This window comes from Lacerta agilis, chromosome 6 (assembly GCF_009819535.1).
Source record: "Lacerta agilis isolate rLacAgi1 chromosome 6, rLacAgi1.pri, whole genome shotgun sequence".
Taxonomy (NCBI): domain Eukaryota; kingdom Metazoa; phylum Chordata; class Lepidosauria; order Squamata; family Lacertidae; genus Lacerta; species Lacerta agilis.
The window spans coordinates 16,752,683-16,779,850 of NC_046317.1; the positions used below are offsets into that span (position 1 = coordinate 16,752,683).

At 39.3% G+C, this 27,168-nt stretch overlaps 2 protein-coding genes across 2 annotated transcripts; one reads left to right on the forward strand and one right to left on the reverse strand.

The window, feature by feature from the left end:
• Positions 1-680: 680 nt before the first annotated feature.
• PRPF38B (pre-mRNA processing factor 38B) lies at positions 681-13,385 on the reverse strand. The gene is made up of 6 exons (XM_033151467.1): positions 13,053-13,385; positions 6,906-6,974; positions 6,127-6,278; positions 5,984-6,044; positions 3,748-3,971; positions 681-2,774 (listed from the first exon to the last, which is right to left on the reverse strand). Exons 1-6 carry the CDS (start codon positions 13,383-13,385, stop codon positions 1,913-1,915), a joined length of 1,701 nt encoding a protein of 566 aa, XP_033007358.1. The 3' UTR covers positions 681-1,912.
• A 3,864-nt stretch (positions 13,386-17,249) lies between these two features.
• On the forward strand, positions 17,250-26,774 carry HENMT1 (HEN methyltransferase 1). Its single transcript, XM_033151468.1, has 6 exons — positions 17,250-17,460; positions 19,015-19,127; positions 20,463-20,597; positions 22,383-22,565; positions 23,638-23,809; positions 25,017-26,774. Exons 1-6 carry the CDS (start codon positions 17,344-17,346, stop codon positions 25,437-25,439), a joined length of 1,143 nt encoding a protein of 380 aa, XP_033007359.1. The 5' UTR covers positions 17,250-17,343; the 3' UTR covers positions 25,440-26,774.
• Positions 26,775-27,168: the final 394 nt, after the last annotated feature.

Consider the following 27,168-nt stretch of genomic DNA (forward strand, 5'->3'; position numbering starts at 1 on the left):
TATTCACCATTAAGCTTTATGATCTAACAGCTTGGTAATTATTAGTGAGCTGAAAGGGTAAAATGAAGCCCAGAGATAAAAAGGCAGTTTTTAAAAATCTGTATAGTGGTACCTTGGTTCCCAAACGACTGAGATGTCGAACAAATCGGCTCCCGAATGCCGCAATCCCGGAAGTGTCCCAAAACCTAATCCGTTTTGGGAGTCGTGTTTGACTCCCGAAACCATTAGAACACCAAGGCACAGCTTCCAGTTGGCTTGCAGGAGCTTTCTGCACTCAAATTGGAAGCCGTGGAAGCCGCATCAGATGTTTGGCTTCTGAAAAAAGTTTGCAAACCAGAAGTTCTGGTTTGCAAACTTTTTTCAGAAGCCAAACATCTGATGCGGCTTCCACGGCTTCCAATTTGAGTGCAGAAAGCTCCTGCAAGCCAACTGGAAGCTGTGCCTTGGTGTTCTAATGGTTTCGGGAGTCAAACACGACTCCCAAAACGGATTAGGTTCGAGAACCAAGGTACCACTATACTCACAATTGGGAAGCTGGCTTGCCAAATAGTTCTATCATTCCATTGATATGATGGGCAACCTGCTTGTTACACAATGAACTGGTGTTTTTATTGTTTATGAGTAATAAACCCAAAATGACTTTTTGCAGCTGGCAATGAACAAGTGGGGATAGCCACAAATAAATTAATCCAGTCTTTATTCCAGAGATTTTATATTTCTTATACAGGTCACTAGAACAAGTCTACCAAACAGAAATGAACTGTTGTGATATGATTTCTCTTTCAATACTGCATTTTGACATTATCTCACAAGTAATCAGTGTTTGAAAAAATTATCTTGTTTTTCTGTTGCATGAGAGAAATTCTTCATCTCAAGCAATGACCACAGTTTTTGTAAAAAAAAAAAAGAGACACATTATGCATTTTAAAAAAGAACAATATGAAGATGCTTTACTTTTCATTTATAAAAAATTATTTGGAAGCTTGAAACTGAAGTTTGCTGCTTGACCTTATTTTTCATCTTCCTGTCTCCTCCCTGATTCAGCCACATTCACCTTTTGTTAGTCTATGGTTGCTTCATAAAGCACAGGGCAGTGGCACAACAGTTTTAATGAAAACCCTGGGGATATCATAGTGAAATAATATTTACATGAGCAATAAAAGCTAGCCAGAAAGTCTATGTAGAGATGGTAGATAGGCTTATAAATCTTAACAGTGTCCCTATGAGGTAGCACTGACTACAACATAAACCTTAGGAAAGCCTAAACCCCTGCCTTAAATTGCTACCTCCTTGAAAAGCCTACTCTAAATGCAACACTTTCTTTAGTTTCACAAATAAAATGTATTTTAAATGCTTTCCCAGGACAAGAGGTACAAATGGACACAAGTTCTAGAACTGCAACCTTCATGGATGTTCAATGCACATAAATATTTTAGATATAATACACGTTCAAGATCCACCCTTAAGAGCTTCTGCCATACTATTATGCAAAGCACAGCCATGCTAAGTCAAAGATAGAAACCATAATTCCACATCTATAAAACAAAGTAGAATTAGTGGCAGTTTTATTGCCGTATACAAATTTAACCAACATGGCAAACCATGCCAAAAGGATTAGAACAGTTTCAGGACGTATGTACAGATTGTACATTTTGGAAACATTTGAACAATTAAAAAAATGCACAAACAGATTCGCATCATGAATTTAACTAAACAAATGGGATGGAAATAGTCAACGCATTTAACGGGATTACAAAGGCACTTCCCTACTCAAAATAGGAAATGACAATCTGCAGCCTAGAGGGAGGTTGAAGAAGAGTGCTTATCAACTACTGCACAATTTCAACTGTAAGAAAAAATAAGCAAGATTTCAAAACATTTATAGGATTCAATGTGATCCACTTCTGAACATTCATACAGTCTCATCTTTGTTTTTAGATTGTTTTTCTTGATTCTCTCGTTCTGTACTTTGGCTCCTCTGATGATCATGTTTGTCTGAGTGGTCCTTATCACTGTGATCGTGTTTATGGGAACGTTCTTTGCTTTTGCTACGTTTTCGTGATCTTTCTTTACTGGGACTAAGGTCTCGTTTTCGGGACTTTTCAGCACTATCAGTTCTCCCTCTGCTTCCACTTCCACTTCTGCTTCGCTTATTTGATTTCTCTTTGCTGTCACTTTTGTGTTTACTTGACTTCTCTTTACTCCTGCTTCTACTGTGCTTCCCAGCATTCCTACTCACACTTCTGCTCCTATGCTTCCGGTCCCTACTTCGGCTCCTGCTATGCTTCCTTTCTTTCTTGGAATCTCTTTTATCTTCCCTATGTTTCCTTTCATCTTTTTCATCTTTGTGTCTCCTCTCATCGATTTCACTCTTGCCTTTTCTGTCTTTTGATTTTTCTCTAGAACGATCTCTCTCCCTAGAGCGCTCTCTTTCCCTTTCAACACCTCTCTCTTTCTCATAGTCACGCTCCTTCCTTCTACTACGTTCGTTTTCTTTCTCCCTCTCCCTCTCCCTCTCCCTGTCTCTTCTGTCTCCTTTTCGATCACGACTTCGACTTCTGTGCCTCTCTCGGCTTCTACTTCGTCTTCGCTCCAATGCCCTATCAGAACTTCGAGATCTTCGCCTCTCCTTAGCTTCTCGCTCTAGTCTTTGTCTCTCCCTCTCCCGTTCCAATTCTCTATCAAAACTGGATGACCCACGGCCTTCACGATGACGACTTCTGCTTCTTGATCTTCTAGGTGACCTCCTGGGGCTCAAGGACCTTCTTGGAGACCTACATGAAAAGAAATGCTTAAGAAATTGAGTTTTCCCAACAAGAGTTTCAGCAAACTTTCACATGTACTTACTGTATACCCTTTTCATTCTATTTCCCTGTACTTATCAAGTGTACCAAATCATCCAATATTTTTAGAGGTCTGCATAAATATTAATAATGTGCTGTACAGCTGGTGTTAAGTGTATAGTAGTAGTAGGTAAACTGTACACCATGGTCTGCTGATAGACCACTGGATAGGTTCAGGTAGACTACCAGCACTTGATGGTTGCTAGGATTCTTGCAAATACTATTGGCGTAGGTGAACGCTAGCTCCAGCCAAGCAAAAATGTATATTCTGGATAATAAACATTAAAAGATGCCTTGTTCCAAGTATGCATTTGCACCTCATAATTTTAAAACACACGTGGACCATACCTATCCGGTAAGGAAAAGAAGGAAAACCATACATGCCTAGAATCAACCCACCCTAGATAAACGGGTGTGTACTTGTGCCAGCAGAATCTTACTTTAGCCATGTACACTAAGTTAAACAAAACACAGCGTAGCTCATCTGCTATATGGGAATACCACCATTCCTATAGAGGAGTTGTAAGGATTATAGTGGTACCTCAGGTTACAGACGCTTCAGGATACTGACTCCGCTAACCCAGAAATAACGCTTCAGGTTAAGAACTTTGCTTCAGGATAAGAACAGAAATCGTGCTCTGGTGGTGTAGCGGCAGGTCCCATTAGCTAAAGTGGTGCTTCAGGTTAAGAACGGACCTCCAGAACAAATTAAGTTCTTAACCCAAGGTACCACTGTTTTGAGATAATGTATATGAAGCTATCTAAAGTACTACATAAATGCTATTACTCATTTAGAAGACCACACTGCAAAGTGTTACATAAATACAAAAAGTTTTGATTATGTGAAATTATAGGATGAGAACGTCTAAATTAAGTAACTTATTTTGTAAATTTAATGTATAACCTTGAACGTCTACGTTCCGCATGCCTGTCTACTTCTTCTACTCCCTCCTTGCCATCCTTCTTGATTTTTCTAGGCCTGGCTTTAATTTGTTGATCAATGTTCTTCTGTACTGGCACAGGAATCCTTGGAAATAACGTAGAAAACCATTCCAGCTTAGTTAGAAAAGAGCGCAGCATTTCTCCAATGGTCATGACACAGCCACCACCTGCTTTCACATCAAGGTCCTTCAAAAAACAAACACAAAACAGAACACAAATTCTGAATGTAAGACACCATCTAGAGTTTCCTTTAGAACAAATGCTACTATACTGATTGCCATCTTTCAAGTTTCAAATATGACGGCTTAGCTGTTTTTGCTGGTAAATAAGTTGCCTAAGAACTTCAACTCTTGCACCTTTGCATTTGGCCCTATGTTATAGAGTGGGAGTTGGATTTAATGCATATGCATGCAGGTGCATACCAATCCTGCAGCCAAATAGTAAAGGGTTCATGTCTCAACAGATTAGTGTAACATTTGCTTACACAGCTGGCATGTATGCTACCATCTTTGACTGTTATGCCACAAAATAGATGGTAAGTTGCTTGACATTAATTCTTTTTGAGGATTGTGGTCACAACTGAACAATTGAGGATGACTATTTCCTGTCTAAAAATGACCAGAAAAAGTTGTAGTAGAAAATGGACCCTGCCTAAATCGAAGCAATAGCAAACCAACTGCCATGAAGCAGTGAGGTTTCTAATTTAGAGTTATGCAAAAAAATAAATAAAGGAACAAATAATTGGAAACGCATAATCCATGATGACCATTGTCTCGGAAAAGGGTCATTACCGCATGAAGGCCTTCTTGCTATGCCCTCTCACAGCTCAGGACATGTTAGTCAGCTATTGTCAGGCCCAAACCTATAGTGCAAGCACACAAGGAAAGTGAGATTTGTTATCTAAAACAGGAAGAGAAAATCTCAATGTAAAACTGCTTGCACTCACACACATTTAAGTGTTCAGATATACAATATTTCCAAACAAAACTGCTGCACAGAGATCTAAAGGAAATAAAACACTGGCTTAAATGTAGTACCTGAAGTGGTACATACAAAAATAAGAGCATCAGTGAAAAAGTCAAAGCACTAACAACATTTAGCTAGATACATCCAGAGACACAACGCTGAACTGCTTTCACATCTTCAACAGTGGCAAACTGGGAGAAATGTTAATATGTAGAAATGATATTTCTGTGTTACTAGTTTTAATTGGTTACATGAAAAAGAGGCCAAAGTGATCACAAAGCAGTTAATGAACAGGAACCAAGAATGCCATTCTGTATTACTAGATTAAGGGGAGTCAAAATATATGCCATTAGAGCAAAAACTACAAGCATAAAATATTCATGTAACCTTAAAAAGAGCACTGCGTAGTCTAAGCGAGACATTACGATTGTGTACTGGATCCCTAAAGGTCTTTTTTGCACGGGATCTAAACATTTACTGTGGCGGTAACTAGCAAACTACACTGCAAGGCATTAGTATGAATCATCAATGGCTACTTCTAGAGGCAAGATTCAATAGTTCCTATAACATAAAATATACTTAGGACAAAGGCTGAAATCTGAGAATCAGATTGATGTGTGGTAAAAATGCTGCTGAAAAGAGAATCCACACTAAAAATAGCACATGTACACTGGAGGAAATTACCCCTTTCAGCAGTTTCTGTATGGCCTTATTATTAGTATTTGAAAGTTAAGAGGTTAAAAGCAATTTGCTAGTTCAGTGGCAGTGCTATCAATTGAAAATTTTAGAAAGCAACTTCAGACTGCAGCTGTGTTCACATGCTGTTGGACTGCAGATACCCCATTCAATTCTGCTTCATTATTGTCCATTTACCGGTACTTTCACGTAAAAAACAACAACCAAACAAACAAAAAACCCACCTGATTTTTCAGGTTTCATACTTGGTTAAAAGATAGAGATATTGTCCAATACTGTAGTTATCTTTCCAAGTATTCATTCCATTTCCCCCCAAGCAGTTAGGCTGGTGATATATTCAATTCCAACTTATTTTAAAGGTGTAAGAATGTCCCATAGTCTCTGTTCATTGCAAGTTTGCAAACCATTAAAGATGAGAAAGGTTTTACTTTTCACATGGTTAAAAACTTTTCCAACATACAGAAGTTCATCTCAAAGTTACTTTACTCAAGATTTCAGAAAGAAAAGAAAGTAAATTATTACCCTTGTTGACATACCTCCTCATCATCAAGAAAGGGTTCAAACCAGTCCCATAAATCAGTTGGAGGCTGTGTGTACCTTGAAGTACAAAAAGACTGTGTGAGTTTAATAACATTGTTTGCAACAAAGTTAGCTGACAGTTAAGTATATTGCTACTTACCTAATATACATGAATCCAAGGGCCCTAATAAAAGGGGAGTCTATATGAGTTATTAATCCCATCACTTGCTTACGGGTAAGCTTCAGGGTAAATAGCTTGTACAGCAGACAAAAGGCTGTAGACACTATACCTCCAGTTCCAACACCACGCACCTTTAGAGATTAGGAGAAAGAGAAATACAACTCATGTAACACTAGAGAGTAAGACACTGAAGAGAAATACTTTTCACTTCAGTACATATAACATTAATGTATTTTTTTCCTGCAAGTTTGTAAGCTCATCACTTAAGGAAGGTCATCTGATTCACTTAGAAGTTGCAGAGCAGTGGGTGACTGCACTAACGTTTCCTGAAGCTGAAGAAATTCAAGTGAAATGAAATAATTGTGAGGTGTGAAAGTCAAGCAGATTTAGCATTGATTTACACACACACACACACACACACACACACACACACACACATTCAAAACATTACTTGGGAATTATTTTTGAACTATTTGTGAACATTTTATGATGTAACAATTCAAAAATATGCACTTGTCTTGCATTGTTTAGAATCCAACATTTTCTTTTTCATTCCCTATTACAAGTAGCAAATCAGTCACCCTAACTTCAAAAAAATATGCTCACAATCACCAGTCAGTTAAGGCTTTAGTGGCATAATCTATCAAATAACTTGATTAGAGCTTACAACACTAAATTTTCTGCTGAGTTCAGTGTTGCATTTTTGAAATGATTAGCTACCATATAAAAAACTTCAGAAGGCACGTACTTCTACTTACCCCTCCGCACATCCCTGTCTGGCCTGCTGTTTTTCTGCTGCCTTTCTCCCAAGGCTCAACATGTGTAACCTGAAAACAAGAAAGCAATTACCAGTAATCAACCCACCATCATTTTAGATTGACATTTTAACTGAGACTGTACTAAACACAGTGTGTCACTGCCACACCCATTCCTATTGCCCCAGCAAATAGCATGGACATTAGGCGCTCGGGAAACTACATTTTACATGGGTCTAGGGTGTATTGTGCAACCGCAGAACTGTCATAACACCAGTTAAGACTGGGGAATTAAACAGTGGTAGTGCCCTAGAAAGAGACGTTTGGGCCACAGCACATCCCTGAGGATGTCTTTGGCAGCACAAATCATTCCTCAACCCCAAGTCCAATACAAAATGAGCTAGAGATATACTTGCTAATATCTATTTAAAACTAAGGTCATGGTCTCATATACACATTTATTAGAGAATAAGCTCTGTCAAATATTTTTGGACTTGCTTTTAAACAAACATGCAGAATTTGACTGTCAATCTGGCTTTCACATTTTCAGAATACAAATAAATCACTGCAAATAATTATTATTATGGCCTATGAGATGATTGGTAAGTTTTGATAGACAATAGTCTGTTCTTCTTTCTCTACAAAGTGCTCAGCTATTCAATTATTAATATCTTACCTACCTTTCATTTTCTATTTGAAGAAAATTACACTAGCTCAGTTATTATGCATTTAATTTTGTTTATCTTATGTCCATCAATTTGGTATTCTATATTAAGTGGTTTATAAATTCTAAATATGAATAATAAATGGCAAGTGTATGGTTGTGCAAAGTAGTGGTGACTTAGGCAAGAAGCCAAGTAATGGAGGAAGTAGTTCTGTTTGCTAGGGGTCCACAAATTTTGGCTGGTCCTAGTAACCAGTTAAAATTTGGCTCTACACTAAATGTGTGCCTATGACAAGGGGAGGAATATTTTGTCATTGATGTCATTTTGAGCTTCAGAGGCATTCATAAGTTTGTTCCTATTGCACCAAACTTGAAAAACAATTATTTACGGAGTCTTTGTAAAAGACAACAAGCCATTCTTCAGAAAAGTCAGAAATTAGGGGCTCCTGCCAATATATGCAATAGTCATCAGCCATTAATGGACCCCTGCCATTAGCCTAAAGGGACTTTGAGTTCATTTGTTGAAGAACTGAATCTTGTGTGAATTTCAAAGGAGACCATGACCATAAAAGCCTGTGAGCATTACAATACAGCTCATTCCCAAGCTGTATGTTTCTGAGCACAATTCAAAGTGTTGGTGCTGACTTTTAAAGCCCTAAACAGCCTTGGCCCAGTATACCTGAAGGAGCGTCACCACCCCCATGATTCAGCCCTGACACTGAGGCCCAGGTCCGAGGGCCTTCTGGCGGTTCCCTCACTGCGAGAAGCGAAGTTATAGGGAACCAGGCAGAGAGCCTTCTTGGTAGTGGCGCCCGCCCTGTGAAACGCCCTCCCATCAGATGTCAAGGAAATAAACAACTATCTGACTTTTAGAATACATCTGAAGGCAACCCTGTTTAGGGAAGATTTTAAATGTTTGATGTTTTATCGTGTTTCTAATATTCTGTTGGGAGCCGCCCAGAGTGGCTGGGGAAACCTGGACAGGGTAATTATTATTATAGTAGCATGATTTGCTCCAAGATACATGGGAAGAGAACATGTTGTGGGTCTTTACTACCCCATCTCTGTACCGATTTCCAGGAGTGAAATTATTGTAGTGTGTGCAGGACTTCCGGTGTGAGCGCCATTCCGAGTAGTCGGGAGTTGTCTCGGCTCCGAGACAACTCCAGTGTTCTCAGGGATAGGAGTTACCGCAACCGCGCTGCGGGCTCCGTTAACCCACGGGAGGAGTGTCCCGCGGTCCTGGGTTTCTAGCGGGCACCAGACGTGTCACCCCCGCTCTCAGGCAACCCCTGTAAAGGGGAGGCTTGAGCGAGCGAGGCTCTGGCACGGCGCTGAAGAAGCCATCTCTAACTGAGGACAAGAAGCAGCGGGATCTACCGGATTTTGAGCGCTCCGCTTTTCCTCAATTTGGACTTAAAAGAAGGACTCTGTAAGTACGGAGCTTAATTTGGATCTAAAGTATTGGAATTTGGCTTATGGAGAGAGATTTAAAATGAGGAAGTCCGTCTCTCTCTGACAGCGGCTAGATCAAAGTAACGTTAATGCAGCTGTAGCCACTTAAGATTTGCCAGAAAGTTTAAGGCTGATTTTGGATACTTAAGAAAACCCTGTTTGGGGGTAGGATTGAGAACTTGATTTATTTCTTCTTATGGACTGTGAAGTTAAGAGGCAGATAGTTAACCCTCTGACTAAGGGGGAAATGGCGGCTAGGGTCTGGTTTGCGAAGATGGAAAAGTACTGAAACTTTATCACTTCCTGCCTACTCCTGTCTACTCAGTTCCCACGGTCTCCCTAGACTCAACAATGACCCCAAGCCAGGAAAGAATACTGTTTGAATTACAGCTTTTGCAACAGATTGTTACTGATAAGTTTACTCAGATTCGAGTTACTTGGAAGAACTGTATTACTTCTCTACTCAAAGGGAAAGATGGAGAGATTGCTAATCCAGAGATTTTATCTGATGAAGAAGAGGTACAAGTACAAAAACAAGAGAGGCTTCCAAGACGTTAGAGGTCGGGAGCCGGTAATTGGGACAGTACAGTGAGCTTCTGGGGTGGCAGCTCAGAGGCTTTAGAACAACAATTCTGGAAAATGCAACATGAAGTGGAGAGTGGAGAAAAGATACTTTGTGACAATGTCACTGCAACCATGTACCAAGGAAAATGCAACATTCTGGAAGAGGAAGGAAAATGTAACACTCTGGAAGAAGAAGAACCTGGACTGGGAGAATGTTGGGGGTGGGTAGTCCGGTGGGAGATGGGAAAGGGAAGGGGGAGGATGGTAAGGAGGGGGGGTGGGGTAATAGGAATTAAGAGATATATTATAAATGCTGACCACGGTACTCCGACATCAGAGGGGAAAACGGATTATGAGAATGGAAGAAATACTTAAGTTTTGTTAAAATGTGTTGGTTTTTATATTTTTGAAGTTGGAATCAGAAGGAACAAGGGCAACAGCTTTACTAAGTTAAGTGAAGAAAGGATATAAGAAGTTAAGATTTAGAACTTGATGTTTTATTTGATAAGAATAAGTTGTATGATATAAAATATGCTGATTATAATTGTAAGACTAAGATTAGATGTAAGAAACTAGATTTTACAATGTTACAAAGTTACTAAAGAAGATTAGAAATGAACGCATGAGAACGTGAGGAAGTCCCAAGCTTAGGATTTTAAAGAAGAGAAGGATTATTAATTAATTGTGTTGTTTTGTTGGTGTGTTTTTGTGTTTGTGTAATGTGTGTATTTGTATTTTGTTTAATTTGATTTTGAAAATCCAATAAATTCCTATTAAAAAAAAGAAATTATTGTAGTGCGTGCTCTTCTCAATCTAGTCCAGGTTTTCTATGCTATCTTCACAGTGGGAAGGGCTCCCACTTCAATGTCACAGGTGCCATTTTGCTCTGTGCACATATTCAACTGAAAAATAATTAAAAGCTTGGAGAGGACAGAGAGTATGATTCTAAGGCTCACCACTGTTTGTTCACAGTACAGCATGGTTTCACATTACTGTACATTAAAACCATCTCCAAGGCTGCAATTCTACCAAAGCTAAGAAGCTTGTAAATCTCAGTATAATAAAGAGCTTACATTTGAGTAAATCTGATTGCTCTACACTTCATATGAAAAATATTTCAACTCATTGTTATTTATTTGAAGTATTTCCAATATACATGATTTACATATGTAAGACAATTTTGACTGACAAATTACAGAAACTTAATAGCTTTCCCCATGTTTCCTATGTTTTTATTTAAACAGGAATTTAACACGTTATCTGAAAATGTTGCTTTAAGTTGACTTTGGGAGTATAGGAGGCAGCATGAAAAAAAACAAAGGAAGGAAAAAATGAGGAAAACAAATCTTAATCAAATAATAGAAATTGTAAATTAAAATAATAGAATCACAGAGTTGGATGGAACCCCATGGATCATCTAGTCCAACCCCATGCAGTGCAGGAATATGCACCCATATGAGGATCAAATCCTTGACTTTGGTGTTTTCAGCACCACGCTCTTACCAACTGAGGTAACCAGCATATAAGATATAACTTACATTTTCAGCAAGTATATCTTACATTTTTGTAATCTTTTGTTTAAGTTGTCTGTTGTTGCTTCAGCTTTTTTGTACACAGCTTAGATATAGAAATTAAAGAATCAATAATCAATATTTTGTTGAAGGTAACATTTTTTTGAAAATGAGGCAATTTAAATGTAGATAGACCCACAAGCTCTGGAAATAAATCATTTGCTAGTTAAAAAGAATGAGGTTTTGTTGCTTTTAAATTAAGTGGTAAAAAGAGTCACACTATGCCACACTATAACCACTGAATGATCAGCAAGAGAAAATGCCAATGAAATTAACCGAAGGTCGTAATGCCTCCTGGAAAATGCAGATAGATCTGATTTCCCTATATTTTATGTTATGAAGATATGGATTAAGAGAACAGAAGTGGAGAAAAACTTGAAACATAAACACATTTATCTATGAGCTCAATTAATTTAAATTCAATAGCCCTATCTAACAGCCCACTTGATTTCTGCTTATGCTCCCCCCCAAAAAAAGTCTTATGAGCATATCAAATTATTCTATAACAAAGTATGCTAAGTGATTTAGTAGAAGCAATGTAACATATGAAGAGTTCAAGTCCTTCCCCCTGTATTAACTCAAGTCCCATACCAAATTACAGGTATTTGAAAAGGACCAGAAAGTACAGAAAAATCAATGAATTTAAAATGTAGCTCTATCTCTCTGTAAGAAAACCCCCCACCAAAATCCAGTTGGATACTACTTTTATTGAGACTACCCAAAATGTCATAAACATGTGGCACTTTTGAGTTCTTCAGAACTGTTGATCAGTTATGATACACAAAAGGGGTGTGGTTGGAGAATAAATGGCTACATCATTAGCCCCATTTTTGAACTGTTTACCACCACCACCCTGCCGCCCCCTTTTGTGACATTCTGGTTGGTCCCAAATGGCATTACTCCACTGTGAATTTAGGTACCGGTAATTTAAAGATATCTAAGTGGGCTAGGTGAAGGATGGGGAAGTTGTGCTCTCCGTATGTTTTTGGACTCCAAAAACACCTGAAAGGCCACAGGCTTCCCATCATTGTGTTTAGATCCACACTTCAGACTCACACCTGACCAGTAATGTTTCAAAGCTTAACCTGGTTCATAGAAAATAAATGATAGTCATAATCTTCCAGGTTACAGAATCAATAAAAGACTGTGTTAGCAGCCATAAGAATGACTGAAAGCAGGGTCACATAGATCAAGCCAAACAGCTTTTACTCACAGCAACTGAAATACACAGCGTATTAGAATTCCATTTTAAGGCAGCAGTAATCAACTAGTAGGCCTCAAATTTTAACCTATTAGCATTAAGATTAGCAGGACAGTTCCATGTTGGTATACAGCCAACGTAACAGAATATGAGGCGTGCTGGTTACCTCCTGAATTCCTCAACCGCCTGTTTTAGATCTTTGGCTAGGAGAGGAAGTGAACATGCTGCCCAGTGCAATCGCCGGTTTTAACACACACGCAGCGCTGGCAATAACTTTCTAAATTCAACCAACATACAACTCTGAATGGTAAGATATTGGGGGGTGCGAAGAGAGATAGAGAGAGAACGAGATCTGGAGTTTGGATTGAGACCAAGAATTGCATAGCCATTTCCCAAAGAAAAAAGTAGCCACATATTAAAACTACATCGCCTTCTCTCTGACGACCGTGGGAAAAAATAGGTCAGCATCTCACCCTTTGATTGAGAGACTGGAATAAATTATTCATTATTATTATTATTTATTATTATAAATAGTATGGGATTGGATTGTGAAAGAGACAGCTGCGAAGAGCGTTATGTTTCTGGGCCCAAGCCTGCTCGGCCACGCGGTGATGAGCGAACCAAAGGATTTGAAAACAAGAGTCTCGCCGGCTTCCTCCCAAAGGACCTAGTTCCTTCCCGGGTTCCCGGCTCACCTTGAAGAAGATTTCGTCGACCACCTCGTGGTAGGTCTTGAGCTCGTAAAGCTGCACCTTGAAGTAGGGCGAGGAGAGGATGTTGGTGAGGATCATGGGGTTCAGGTTCATGGTCTTCTCGTTCCCCCACAGGGGCAGCACGTTACCCTGCTTCCCCGAGGCCGCCGGCTTGGGCCCCGCGCTCTGCAGCGGCAGCGGAGGCGACAAAACGGCGCCGGCCTGCGGGAGCGGGAGAGGCGGCTGCTGCTGCTGCTGCGGCGACTGCTGCTGGTGCTGCTGCTGCTGCTGTTGGTGGCAGTTCCCGGCGCCCACGACGGGGCAGTTGTTGGCCATGGCGTCGCCGGAGAAAGGCGACTCCCGCTCACAACGAAACAGCGGTCGGCCGAGCAAAGGCCGCGGCGGCGACGAGGCGAGCGGAAGCCTCTCGGGGAGAGCGCTGCCGAGCCGAGCTCCGCCAACCGCCGACAAGATGGCGGCCGCTGCGGAAGTGACGGAAGGGCCTTCCCGGGCTCGGGCGGCCAATCAGAACGGCGGAAGCGGGCGGTTGGGCTGAGGCTGCGCTTACGTTAGGGCGGCGCCAGCGGCGCCTCAGATACGGCTCCGAGAGTACGAAGAGCGGGTGTTAAGCGACTCTCCTGAGAGTGGGCCGCACCGTTTCGATATGCGCTCAGGCCAGCTGGGGTGAACGGTGAAAGGCCTCTGGACGAGCCACTTCTGTTTCGCTGCTCGCAAAATGCCCTTTGGGAAGGAAGAAGAGTGAAAACACCAATTCTTCCCACAAAACACACACGTTGCTTTTCTTTAAAGTAGAAATTATCAGGAGACGAGAAGCAGGCCGCGGCCTTCGAGTTTTCGAAAGTAGAGGCACCCCTTGTCCCTTTACCTAAAATGTCAAGTGTTGGTAATCTGTTACAAATAGCCTTGTAAAAACCAAGAGGTGGTCGTGTGGGTTTGTAATAATAAGAAAAATCCACCCCGTTTGCAGCAAGCCTTTTATTAGGTTAAGTAAAACTTTGTAAAATACTGTGCAAGGTTTTGTTTTGTTGTTTTTGTTTTTTAGATCGATAGGACTTTTCTTCAGGCTGGACTGGAAGGTAAACAGGACCCGGCGAGCCTAGCTGGTTGCTATATTGTTGTTATTATTTGTTACATTTTTATACTGCCCTCCAAAGATCCCAGGGTCGTTTTAATTCTGGATATGGGTGGCGGTAGCAGTCATTCAAAGGAGGCTCTCTATTAGGTGCTGTGCAGGTTTCAGAATGCACTTAAAGCGTTTGTGAAGAAGGTGCATTCAGTTGCCCCATATTTGAAAATATAATTGGTACTTATAAGTTGAAAATGTAAAATCCAGCTGTTCCAAGTCTCTTCACTCATCAGTGAAATGCACAGGTTCCTTGGTAGGTGAAAAATGAGAACAAAGAGAATCTAGGCAGGTTTTTTTTATTACTCTATTAATATAGAGTATAAAATTTAGGTGGTGTGCTAGGCTTACATTTATTTAATAGCGAAATTGGGCAGTAGATTTATCGTACAACCCTAGCCATATTGGCTCAAAAATAGATCTCATTGAGTTTAATGGGACTTGCTCCCAGATAGGCGTGTGTATAAGATTGCAGCCTAAATCTTGGGACCTTTATTAAGGTGCTTCAAGGTTTGTTCTTTTATCTAATGCTGTGCGAATGGCATATACTTTTGTGAACTAGAACCCGCTTCATTGGATGTAGGACATGAAGGTGATGGCTTTCCCCTGCTGCTGTTCCGAACATAGGAAGCTGCCTTAGGAGGCAGACAATTGATCTATCTTGTTCAGTACAGTATTATCTAGATGGATTTATTTATTTATCTTACTAAATTTCTCTTCCACCCTCCATCACAGGGCAGTTTACAATATAAAAAAGCAAACATACATAATGTAGTGACCAATAAAAACATTGGCCCTCCCCACACAGAATGTCTAGAGTAGAGGTCTGCAAACTACGGCCCGTGGGCCGGATACGGCCCATGGGACTAATTTATTCGGCCCCCGGCAACCCCCGCTGCCACCGCCCGCTCTTACCAGTTCAGCACGGCATGGCTGCCCACTTCTGGGTCGGAGGAGCACTGGAAATAGCTTGTGCGCATGCGCAAGCATTTCCGGTGCACATCCGGGTCGGAGGAGGCCCGTGCACATGCACACATGCTATTTCCGGTGTTCCTCCTACCCGGAAGTGCATCGGAAATAGCGTGTGTGCATGCGTATGGGTGCATGCTCCCCCGCCCTCCGGCCCGCCGTGCGATCAGCGCTGCAGACACCGGCCCGAGGAGTGGTAAGTTTGCTGACCCCTGGTCTAGCGATTTGGGGGATTAAACCAGGGACCTGCATACAAATCACATACTTTGCCACTGAGCTATGGCCCCTTCTCCATCTTTGATTCAGAAGTATGCTTCCTCCGAACTTGATTTCACGTATGTATCTGTTGAAGTGAACTGTAGTCCAGAGAAACCTAGGCTTCAAAATTATAGCACAATCCTATCTAATCAGAACTGGTGGGTCTTACTCCCAAGTATGTGTGCATAGAATTGAGCCTAAATTCATTAGCCTTTAATATAGTGCCAGAAGGATATTTCTTATAGCTAAATAGCTGCTGCAGAATGCTTCCTGATTGCACTGTAAATTTTAAAATACCAGAATAGAAATAAGTATTTTTTTAAAAAAAAAAAAAAACAAGGAATAGTGCTGTGCAAATAATGAAGCATTCAGAGCAGAATCCTATCTATTGAACTTGGGACTGTTATGGAGCAGACTGACAGGAGAAATAGTGCCCAATTTCGGGGCTGGGTACAGTGTGTGATGTGAGTCTGCTCATTTTCCATTTCTTCTATCTCACAGTGTGTTTAGAGACAGCATTTAGCACAATTATTTCAGTTGTCTTAAAAGCTAGACATTTGCCAGTCAGAGACAGCCCCAGCATAGGAAGAAGAAAAATATATTTCCCCTTATTTAGTATTTTGTCAAGAAGCTACTGGAACATTTTAATGAGACAACCTCATAAAATCATTCAAAAAGCAGCGTTGCCAGTAACGTCAAAACATTTTTTAATAATTTTGTAGTTCATACTAATTAGACTTGCCAACCGTCTGTTCACAGCAGGTGCAATGCCTGAACAGTACTAAAATGTGGTATTGGTTATGTACTGCATGCTGAATTTATTTAAAATTATGGCTGTTAATAAAGAACAAATTAACATTTATACCTTAATCTTAAAACATATTTACTCAGAGGCAATGCATATAGATTGCAGCATGGCTTACTTCCAAGTGCGTGTGCTTAAGAAAGCAATAGGCCTTTTCAAGTGTTAAACAATTATGCAGTAGGAAATGATGGTAGTAACTAGTGCTTTTTCTCAGCTGGAGTGCTCCAGAGCGCAGTTCTGGCACCTCTTGTGGGGAGGGGGGTGCTATTGCGGGCTGGCTCTACCCCCTGCCTACTTCTTAACTTTATGTACTTATGAGAAGCCCAAAATGAACGTTTCAAGTCAAAATGGAAGCTGGCCAGTATGTGTGTCTACTTTTTAAAAGATCTATGACTCCACCTAGCTGCTAGCCATGACTGGTCAAGCTACGGGGTGGGGCCATTTTGTATTTCCTTTTCTTCGATCAGTCTGACGTGTAGCGGTGGTGGAATTTAAGCTTTCCAGCCAGGCCGCTACCATTGTGTGAATGCATGCGTGTTTGCGTAAGGGCCCTTCCGAGTTGCTCTAGTCTTAAGAGAACTTGGGGGGCCATTTATTTGACCTGCACAAGAACCAAGGATGACCCCCAAACCAGCTAGAGAGGTAGCTTGCTGAAGTTTTTAGCACCTCTGTGGGTGGTGAACATTGCTGTTGCAAAACCAACATCTGTTCAGAGCTGCCCTGAGTCACCCAGTGACTTACTGTAACAACTTCATGGTGAGTTCTGGCACCTATTTTTCTTGAAAAAGAAGCACTGGTAGTAACCTCTTTTGCATTATTAACAATAACCAATAAACAAAAGGCTTTAATGTCTGCATTAATATCATAATTTATATCAAAAGATAGAAACTAATCTTGATGTTTGTATCACGTTTTGCCAACCAATTTTGTGGAGAAAAGATGTGAAGGAAATACACGGGATACCAAAATGCTACATGTCAAAATGGTGACAAATTTTGTGTTAGATTTCAGACTGAAAGGAAAATAGAAGCCAAGAATGCTCAGGAATTTCCAAGCTGCAAAATAATTGTTATATAGTATTTCAAAAACATTCCTATCTTTTGTTTTTAGCCTTGACTATGGATGCAAAAATGCAAAAGGATGAACTGACAAGGACAATTAAATTTATGCCACCACTATACAAACAACGCTACCTGTTCGTTAAACAGTTAGTGAGTAAACATAAACCTAAAAAGGTTTGTATATGTTTCTTAGCAAAATATGCTCTTTATAGTATGGCTAACTGCTTCAGAATTATTGGCCTTAGTCTTGCTGTGATGTGACACACTTAAACATAATTGAGCTAGACAGGCACTTCCATGCAGAAATAGTACAAATAAGGAAAACTTAAATGGGGGTGGGGGTGATCACAGAGGGGATGCTTTGTATTACTTGTCTCTTGTCTCAAATTTGTTGTATTATTTTAAAGTTTCTCAGCCGCTTGGAGATCAATTCCAAACCCTGACCGGAGCATGAGGACTTGTACAGTGGAGCTGTATAGCCAACACTGTAGCCACAGAACCTGTTATTGTGCCAACCAAGACAGGAGGGGAGGAAAAGTGCTTCTTTGCTGCCCAGATAGAATTTTTCACACACACACAATCTCCTTTTCCTTCTGTTGTATGATTGATACAAAGAGCTTCTGTTAAGCCAAATTTCACTATTAAGTCCAAATCAGGAAACATGGCTTAAGGTTGGTTAACAGACTTTAAGCCATGGTTGCCTAGTTTGGAATTAACAGAGAACTTTGCCTTAATGCTAGCCACAGTTTATCCTGCATTATTATTATTTCTAAATATATTTATTAAGTTTTATAAAAAAACAACAACAATCAATACAAACAAACCAATACTAAATAATACAACCATAAAAAACAAAAAATAACCAAAAAACCCAAACAACTTATACTATCCTTAACCTGTATCCTTAACATTGTATCCTGACTTCCTCCTGTCTCTCCTTCCTGCGTTCCTTGTAAATCCATCTTTAGTAATTTCTTACCATCTTAAAACATCTCACTTTACTATAACAATCATTAATCTAATCTAATATCTTAACTCATTTCCTTACAATTCCAGCACACTTAACCAAACTTTAAATCTACAGTCTAGCTTTCCTCCCAAATTATATCTAATTTTCAATCATACAATAATTTTTTTAATATATTTTAAATTTCTTCCACTCTTCTTCCACCGCGTCGTCCCTCTGGTCACAAAGTTTCCTGGTCATCTCAATGAGCTCCATATAGTCCATCACTTTCATCTGCCATTCTTCAATCGTTGGTGTTTCTCCTGTCTTCCAGTTTTTAGCTATCAAAATTCTAGCTGCTGTTGTGGCATACATGAATAAAGTTCTATCACCTTTTGGAAAGTTTATCCTGCATTAACTGGGTCCTTTGATATATTTTTTTCCAGTGGAGGCAGATTTCACATCTTCCCTGCCCTTTGGCAAACTAAGGGTGATACCCAACTAAGTTGTCTGTTTTGAGTATGACTAACCCTCTAACTGAAGAAGTGTGCATGCACACGAAAGCTCATACCAAGAACAAACTTAGTTGGTCTCTAAGGTTTTGACTATGGCAGACCAACACGGCTACCTACCTGTAACTAACCCTCTGTATGTCACCCTAAGCGCAAACAAGTGCAGAATTAAGGAGCGGTTTTGATTCCTAAGCTAATAATGACTTTAAAGATGTGCCAGTTTTAGTTATGGACTATTAATGTATTAATGTATTAAATTCCAATTGACAGGTGGCAGATTTGGGATGTGCTGAATGCAGGCTACTCTGGATGCTGAAATTCTGTAGCTGCATCGAAGTGCTTGTTGGGCTAGATATTAGTGAAGATGTGATGAAGGAGAAAATGTAAGGAGAAAAATTACCCTTTAATTTCTTTTGCAAAAGCTGTTTGTTGTGGCTTGGAAATTTCAGAATGTTTGTGTGTGTTTGTGTATCTCAAAATCAGCCATTCAGTTTCTAACATGAGATTGGGGGTTGGCTACAGCAGTGGTGAGGAACCTCTAGCTCATGGGCCACACTGGGCCTAACAGGCCTTCCCATTTGTCCTGGCAGTGCACTGGGATTCACTGGCTCTGATAATCATGTGATGGTTGAGTCTCATGGAGCACTGTGCAACTAGCTTTATCTGTTGCAACAGCGATCAGCCTAATTAAGAAAGCATGTGTTACAGTGCAAACAGTGACAATCACACTGTTTCTGCAGAGTTAGGGAACAGTGTGATCACCATGGTTTGCTCTTCTTCACATGGCTTCATAATTAGTATTTTTCAGAGTCGTTAGCACCTTTTAGGTTTGAAAATATTTCATTTGATTAATATTAATAGTTAACAAATGAATATTTAATATTGTGGTTTCGTTGCTAGTACCAGACTAGGTAAAGTACACAGAATATACCTAAATCACCTCAATCTAGCAGTGGAAAGAAAAGCAATGTCAACTGAGAAAAAATACAGAAAACTAATCTGAGGATGACTATTATTATGTGTCATATCCTATGCCATAGTATTTTACATTTGGAACAATGTATGTTTCTGGTTGGACCTCTTCAATATTATTATTAGCAGTTCTCTAATACATCTGAAAGAGTAGTTAGCTCCTGATCAGCTTTGCTCGGCGGCAGCAAACTGCACTCCTCTCCATTTTCAGTTTCTTAAGTTACTTTCCTTTTTAAAAAGCCTAAAAGGTTGTTGGGACAGTCACACACAAAAATTGTACTATTTTTGTTGAAAGTAAGATACTTGGTTTGTGGGAATTATACCCAAGAAAAATGTCTACTAGAGGTTATCTTCAGTTGTGTTTTACCATCTTCCCATTTTTATCTAGTTTTTAAAATATTTTTTTATGTTATTGTTTAATTTTTTATGTAAAATGCATAAACATTTTTATTATATTAAATGATAAAAAAGAATAAAATTGAAACATCAAACTTGCACTGAGAATTACTTCTAATTGTGCACAGTTGTTTCTTATGCTGTCAAGTCAGGGCATTAAAATGTGTTTCCTGTGCAGACTGTAGAGCCCCGGCAAATCCAGTCTTATATTGTACTGACTTGTCTTCCATTTCAGCTAGAGTCAGTTGGAACTTCCTGGTGCACCAGTAGTTAGATGGGTTGGGGGGTAGTATGGGTAAAAGTAAATGTCATCTGAGGTCTTCTATATTGTACAACTTGTTTGCTTGTAGGCATACACTATCTCCCCTTCCTGGTGACTATCTCCAGCCAAGTGAAAGACGTCTGACAATTATCCTCTATCAGGGTTCAGTTGCTCACAAAGACCCTTGTATGCTGGGCTTTGATATGATAACATGCATTGAAGTGTGAGTATTCTACTGAAATATTTTATTTGGCAATGTTTTTCAGGTTTTGGTTTTAAAAGCATGTCAATTTAAATACGTTTTCTACCATATATAACACACATTCCTCTTCCCTAGTTCCAAGCATCTTCTCAAAAATAAAGGAGAGTGCCATCTTTTAACTTCTTAAACTTAGGACAATACAAATTAATACAATTGGGATGGTTGAGACTGTTGTGTGGTGTAGCAATACTTTGGAACAAAGGGCATAGAAACTCATGGAAAACTGAGGGTTTGGTGAGGTGGAGAACCCATAGCTCAGTGGAAGTGTGGATGGGAAGACCTAGGATCCGTAACATAATGCTAGAGCAGGCTTAATTCCCTGACAATATCCAGCTTGCTTCTTAGTAGAAATGAAAAGTGCTGAGCAGCTAGAATTCTTTATAGCATGTTCCAGCTTCAGTTTCTGCACATACAAAGAATATACTAGAAAAACTTCTGTTTACTTTTATAAACTGGAAAAGATTTCTGCACCTGAGAAACGCCATTAACCCTGACAGTGTGAACTAGGACTTATGAATCTTCCAACTTTGGTGTCATTTTGGTTGCCCTTTTTTGAACTTTTCCTGACTCTACAATATCCTTTTTGAGGAGAGGCAAGCAGAACTGTACACAGCATTCTAAATGTGGATGCGCCATAGATTTTGTCCAACAGCACTATGATATTGGCAGTGGGATTGATATTGGCGGTATTATTTTCAGTCCCTTTTGTAATGATTCATAACATAAAATCCACCTTTTTCATATGTACTGCATGCTAGGTCGACATCTTTGAGCTATTCACAGTGACCCAAAGGTCTAGTTCTTGTACAGTCATTGGCAGTTCAGACTTAACTGCCAGATTAACATGTATGTGAAATGAGGATTATTATGTTTTGCCCCAATGGGCATCCATTTATGTACACTTGCTTAAGTTTACTGCCATTGTTTGGGGAGGTCCTTTTTGAACTCCTTTTGGTACAATTGATATAATCACCTCACTGCCTACCACTAACTACAGATAATTTATGAACAAGTTAGAAAGCACAGGCCCCAATACAGATCCTTTGGTACTCCACATCCTTCCATTGGAAGAACTTTCCATTTATTCCTACGCCATTTCCTGTCTTTAACAGAAACATTATCAAAACCTATTTGAAAGTCTTAAGTACAGTGTCAGTTGTATCACCTCTATATGCTTGTTTATACTCTAAAAGATTGATGAAACAGGCCTGGTCCTGCTTCAGAAAGACTTATTCTTCTGTATGTTTTATAATTCTGCCTTTAATAATGCTCTCCATCAGTTTTCCCAAAACAAATGTTATACTAACTGGCCTGTAAAATCCTAAATCCCATCTGGATCCCTTAAAAATGGTTTTATATACTTTACATTCCTTGAGTATAGATGGGTGCCTGGCGTGCTCTGGTCCATGGGGTCACGAAGAGTCAGATACGACTAAACGGCTAAACAACAACAAAGTATAGATGGTGATTAAGAACTCTTGGGTGGATTGTCATCTGGACCTGATGATTTGTCAGTTTTTAATAAGATGTAGAACTTCTAGGTAAGGACTGAGATAGGTCTTGGTTAGAGACCATGGAGAACTGCATAGCTGGAATATATAATACTAGGCTAGTTGGATCAAGTATAAATTAGTGTCATACTTTTAGATATATCAGACTTATTGTAAATGTGCAGCTTTGCTACTTCATTCAAGTATGTACTTAGTCTGTTTAATTGGTAAGAAGATCCTTGTAACCTATCTTCAGAATAGAACACCTGGAGGCGGAAGAGCTGGACAAATTCCCAGAAGTGGTATTTGGTTTTATGTCTCCAGCCATGGTCGTAATAACAACACCAAACTCAGAATTTAATTGTTTGCTTCCAAGTGTAACATTATTCAGACACCCAGATCATAAATTTGAATGGAACCGTGCACAATTTGAGAACTGGTAAGTTCATTCCATCTTTTATATGCTTCCAAAAAGTAAAACAAAAACAGTGGTGTATATTTTAGTGTAGGCTGTGGGGGAATAAAATAAAACCTTGCTATACCCTTTGAAAGCCTTTATGATTTTGAATATACTGTTGTGACTGCTGTGCCTACCTTATATGTTAATCATTTTGGAAATAACAGTAATTAAATTTAAGGACAACCATTGGTTGTCTAGGCGTAGCTTTTTCCACCCCAATAATCTCACAATATGTGGAATGTAGGTGAGACAAGAAATGACAACAATTTCTGATCCACATATTTTCTTCTTTGTGGGGATTTTTTTTTAAAAGACATGAGCACCATTGCGAGGCACTGTAGTAGGTAAAGATAGAGATTTTTTTAGGTGAAGTGGGGTTGGTTTCAAAGCAGGAATATCCTCTAATATAGGGATTGTCTCAAAATTCCTGCATAATATTTGCTCCACCATACAGTAGCTCCAAATTTCCTCTTCTCCCCCCATCCTTTTGTGGGATATCAGCTCCACTAAACCTTCACACAAACACGTATCTTAATAATACTTAAGAATTATTAAGAATATTCATGGTCCATTTTGAGAACTCTCACATTACTATTCTGATGAGGGTGAAGCTTTATGCTCTTTGCTGTCTATTTCATAGTCTAAAGAACAGAACAGGCTCCTTCTGGAAGTCAGTGAAGGTTGGGTATATTTCCAATTGACAGAACAAAAGTTTGTTGGCAACAATCTTGCATTGTTTTCCAAATTCAGGGCTGGACAGAACAGAGGAGTTGTTTTTGTCTCACTGGTCTTGTCTGTTGGGCTGGTGAGAAGGTGTCTTTGTTCCTAACAGCTACAATCTCCTGTCACTGCTGCCATTTCTCTACATCTACTTATCCACACAGGCATTGTTAATAGGAAGGAAGAACTGCCTCTCTCGCAAGAATGGCTTATACTCGTGATGGGAGATTCAGCAGTACTCACTATACACACGTTTGATGAGCAAGATAGAGCTGTTAAGATTGGACTTTCAAAGTTACTTGCACAATTTGGTGTTTTGTCATAAATTTAGGGCCCAAGATGTTGCAGCTCGCTATGACTATACTGTGGAGTTTACTGGATTAGGAGCCCCACCTCCTGAAAAAGATGTTGGGTCTTGTACACAAATAGGTGTGTTTGTGAGAAAATACCAGAATGATGGACCTACACATTTTGAGAAATGCAAGGAACATGTTTATAAAACGGTAAGTAGATCTTTTGCTTCTGTAATGAGGAATAAATAAATTCAGTATAAAGTGGTTACATAGTAAAACATAACACGATAACTGAAATAGAAGGCTATGTATTGAGTTTGTGCTGAATTGATATCCAATGAACCTTGTGACTGATCAGCAGTCAATGTCACAATACATACTAGGAAAGAAGTTCTTTTGATTCTGCTTTCAAACAAATGTGTTATGATTGATGAACACATGGCATGGAGAGGCAACTGGGCATTTAAAATGACAAAAAGTATGGGAATAATTGTTAATTAGTCCTAAAATATTATCAAACATGAAATCATTTATCCAGGGAGAAAAATGTTACTTAGAATGTTTTCTTCCCAGTTTCAGTGTTTAGTAAGCATTATTGGATATTGAACTGTAGAAACACACTTGTTTTTAATAACTTCATTAAGCCTTTAGACTCTATGCTGTAATTCCCACCTTTTTACCTTTTTTTAACCTGTAATTTCCACTAGCATTAGCTGGATTTAAACCCAGGTCCCAAGCCTAACACTTTGTTCAGTGGGCCACTCTGAACTTGGATTGTACTTTTAAGATGGGGAATAAGGCAGTGTAGGAGTACCAACCATATTGCTTAAAATGAATTTAAAATTGTTTTTGTTTTATTTCCAGTAAGTGGGTAACTTATGGAAGAAAAGCTAACTCAGACTAAGGATTTGTTACTTTAAGGTTGCAAGCCTATTCATACTTACTTAGGAGCAAGTTCCATTAAATTCAGTGCAACTTACTTTTCAGCAGACGTGCAAGGGATTGTATTGTGATAGGGCTCTTGCTAGTTTGCCCAAATTCTACCTAATTTTGCAGGAAGGCTTACTCACACCGCATACTACAGGGATTGCTTCTGAGGTTTTTTGTTTTTAAAAAAGCACACATACAGATAGATGTTACTGAAAATTGAACTGAGGAGCATGCACAACCGTTTTATGGTCAGAAAGTCACACAGTTGTAGGCCATGGTCTATCTTAAAAATCAGCAGGAGAGTTATATTTGCATTCGTCAAACAAGTAAGAACAGGCGATTTTCAACTTTATTTTGTGTACTGTAAACATGTTAGAAAAGGTCCAGTAGAGCTATGCCTAGTTTAAAATTCTGTAACATAAAATGCTTTGAACAGTTAGAATGTGCTAACAATACATAAGCTGCATCTTTGTTTTCCATATCAAAGCTTTTCAAAGCTGAATATCCAAGCCTTAAAGATGAAAAGTACTTGCAGAATGCAGTGGTCAATGAAGTTATTTGGACAGCACAAAAAATTGCAAGGAGACTATGGGACCACGTAAAAACTGAATATAAAAAACCCTGTTATGACTCTGAAACAGAAGCCAAATTCCAACCATCTCACCATAGTCTGAGGTATTTCAAGCATCTGCCTTTAACAGAAGCCAACAATAAAAGTTTGCAGCCATTTATTAATGGAAACTCGGTCTACATACCTCTTGCAAACATTTTTTCTTTTCCTAAAGTGAATAAACTTTGTGGAACAGTTGAAACATTAAGCAATCTCATAACTGGCAAAGTTGCACTCAGCCATGATGGATCTGCAGTGCTGATTGATGCTGAATATGAAAATGAAGAGATGGAGAATTAGCTGATGCTTTCAAAAATACTTGTTCTTGGTACTACTTCGCTAACTGGAGGAGTCCAGTGAGCAGAATTCTGCTAGTTGCTGGATTTAAAACTCAGCAGATTGGACTGGCTACTAAATATTTGGATCAGGTGCCATCTTTTTGTGTTGAGGTGGGCTAGAATAAGATGTTCCTACCTAATTATTTTGATTGAGAAATAAACATGTACCTTCCTCACCCTAACTGCTTACAACAGTACTATGGTTAGTAGAACAGAAGTCAGAAAACAGTTTTCTCTGTCTGCGAACAGAAAAAGTAATGTTTAAGATGCACTTTTTGTATTGAAAGGTGGTTTTGCAGAAGTTTGTGTACTATATTATGCAACACCACCATTATCAGTATCTTTATAGTACAAGTTTAGTTGAGAACTAAATTAGTTGCTTAAGCTAATGCTAGGTGTAATGCTCTCTGTGTGCTTTTAAAATAGTTTTCTTCAGAACCATTCACACTGTTCTATATAGAAATGGGTTTGTAGATGCTGTCCAATAAGGACCTTCAAATAAGATTGTAGAATACTACTTGCTGAACAAAGTTGGAAAATACATTTGCTCAATTCATCTACGAACTGATTCTAACCCCCAAAGCACTAGCATAACTTTGGGGGACTGCTAGGTTTTGATTATAGAAAGGAGGAGCAACTCTTTTCCTTAGTCTCAACCTTATAATGGTTTGATCAAGGAGAAGGGTGTGACCTCCTTTTTAAATTCTGGCCCCTACTCCTATGAGTTATGTGCAAGATGGGAGAGACTACTCATTCACCTAGCAGTACTGCAAACACCAGTCATAGGATAGCCTTATTAAAGCCTCAAGTAACTGAAGTTATGCCTTGCTTCCTGCATGTATTACCTGTTCAAGTATGCTTTTCTTTAATTACAATAGTTGGTAAACAGTTTGGCATATGAGCAGATGTAGTTGTACATAAATATTATTCCTGTGTAACAGTAAACAGCCTTTTCTAAACATATTAGACAATTCTATCTCACTAATCTTGCAACAATTTCAACCACAAGGTGGCACGCTTCTCCATAAAGCATTTGCTTGGCATCCTGTCCTCATGTAACAAAAAGGGATGCAGCTTTTTCCAATATCCCTACCATCACCACCTTGGTAAAGAGAGGAGGACTGCAGTGTTGTTTTTATACCAGAGACAACAAACATGATTGGGCAAGAGAAGAGATGGTTTGGTACCTTGTTGCTCTTTGACTTTTTCCCTAATTCAGTTGTCACATTTAAAAATGCTATGATAGATTATTGTTTTTCTACTACTACCTTCTTAGAATGTAATGCTCTCTATTACAGTTGCACTGCAGCTTTCTCCTTGTACTATAAGCAGAACACTGCATCACCAGCCTGGCCCGATTCCAAGCCCCTGCAGAGTGTGCAACTGTAGCCACTAATTTTCCCTGGTGTTCTCTGCTATTATAGTGTCGCTTCAGAGGAATCATTTTTGGGACGAGAATAGAGAAGAAAACCCAGCAGTTTCTACTAGGGCTTACTACATAAAATAGTCACTCAAATGACTTAAATAGTCCAAGACAATCCTGTTTGCAAAGTTTAGTTTAATCACTTATTCAGTATTAGGATTGAAGGCAGTCTTTCCCCTAGACAGATAATCACTAAGTATTCCTTACTACCAATACAAGTAGCAGTTACTAATCATGTTTACAAGAAGCCCGTAAGAGTGGGATGCCA

Bases quoted from the DNA above. Each gene is read 5' to 3' on its own strand.
- PRPF38B (XM_033151467.1), bottom strand. From the start codon at position 13,385: ATGGCCAACAACTGCCCCGTCGTGGGCGCCGGGAACTGCCACCAACAG. The intron at 6,045-6,126 runs GTAAGTAGCAAT...TTGTACTTCAAG, and splicing joins CTTGGATTCATGTATATTAG to GTACACACAGCCTCCAACTG. The intron at 2,775-3,747 runs GTTATACATTAA...CTTTTCATGTAG, and splicing joins GCGGAACGTAGACGTTCAAG to GTCTCCAAGAAGGTCCTTGA.
- HENMT1 (XM_033151468.1), top strand. From the start codon at position 17,344: ATGGATGCAAAAATGCAAAAGGATGAACTGACAAGGACAATTAAATTT. The intron at 17,461-19,014 runs GTTTGTATATGT...TCCAATTGACAG, and splicing joins GTAAACATAAACCTAAAAAG to GTGGCAGATTTGGGATGTGC. The intron at 20,598-22,382 runs GTGAGTATTCTA...ACCTATCTTCAG, and splicing joins ATGATAACATGCATTGAAGT to AATAGAACACCTGGAGGCGG.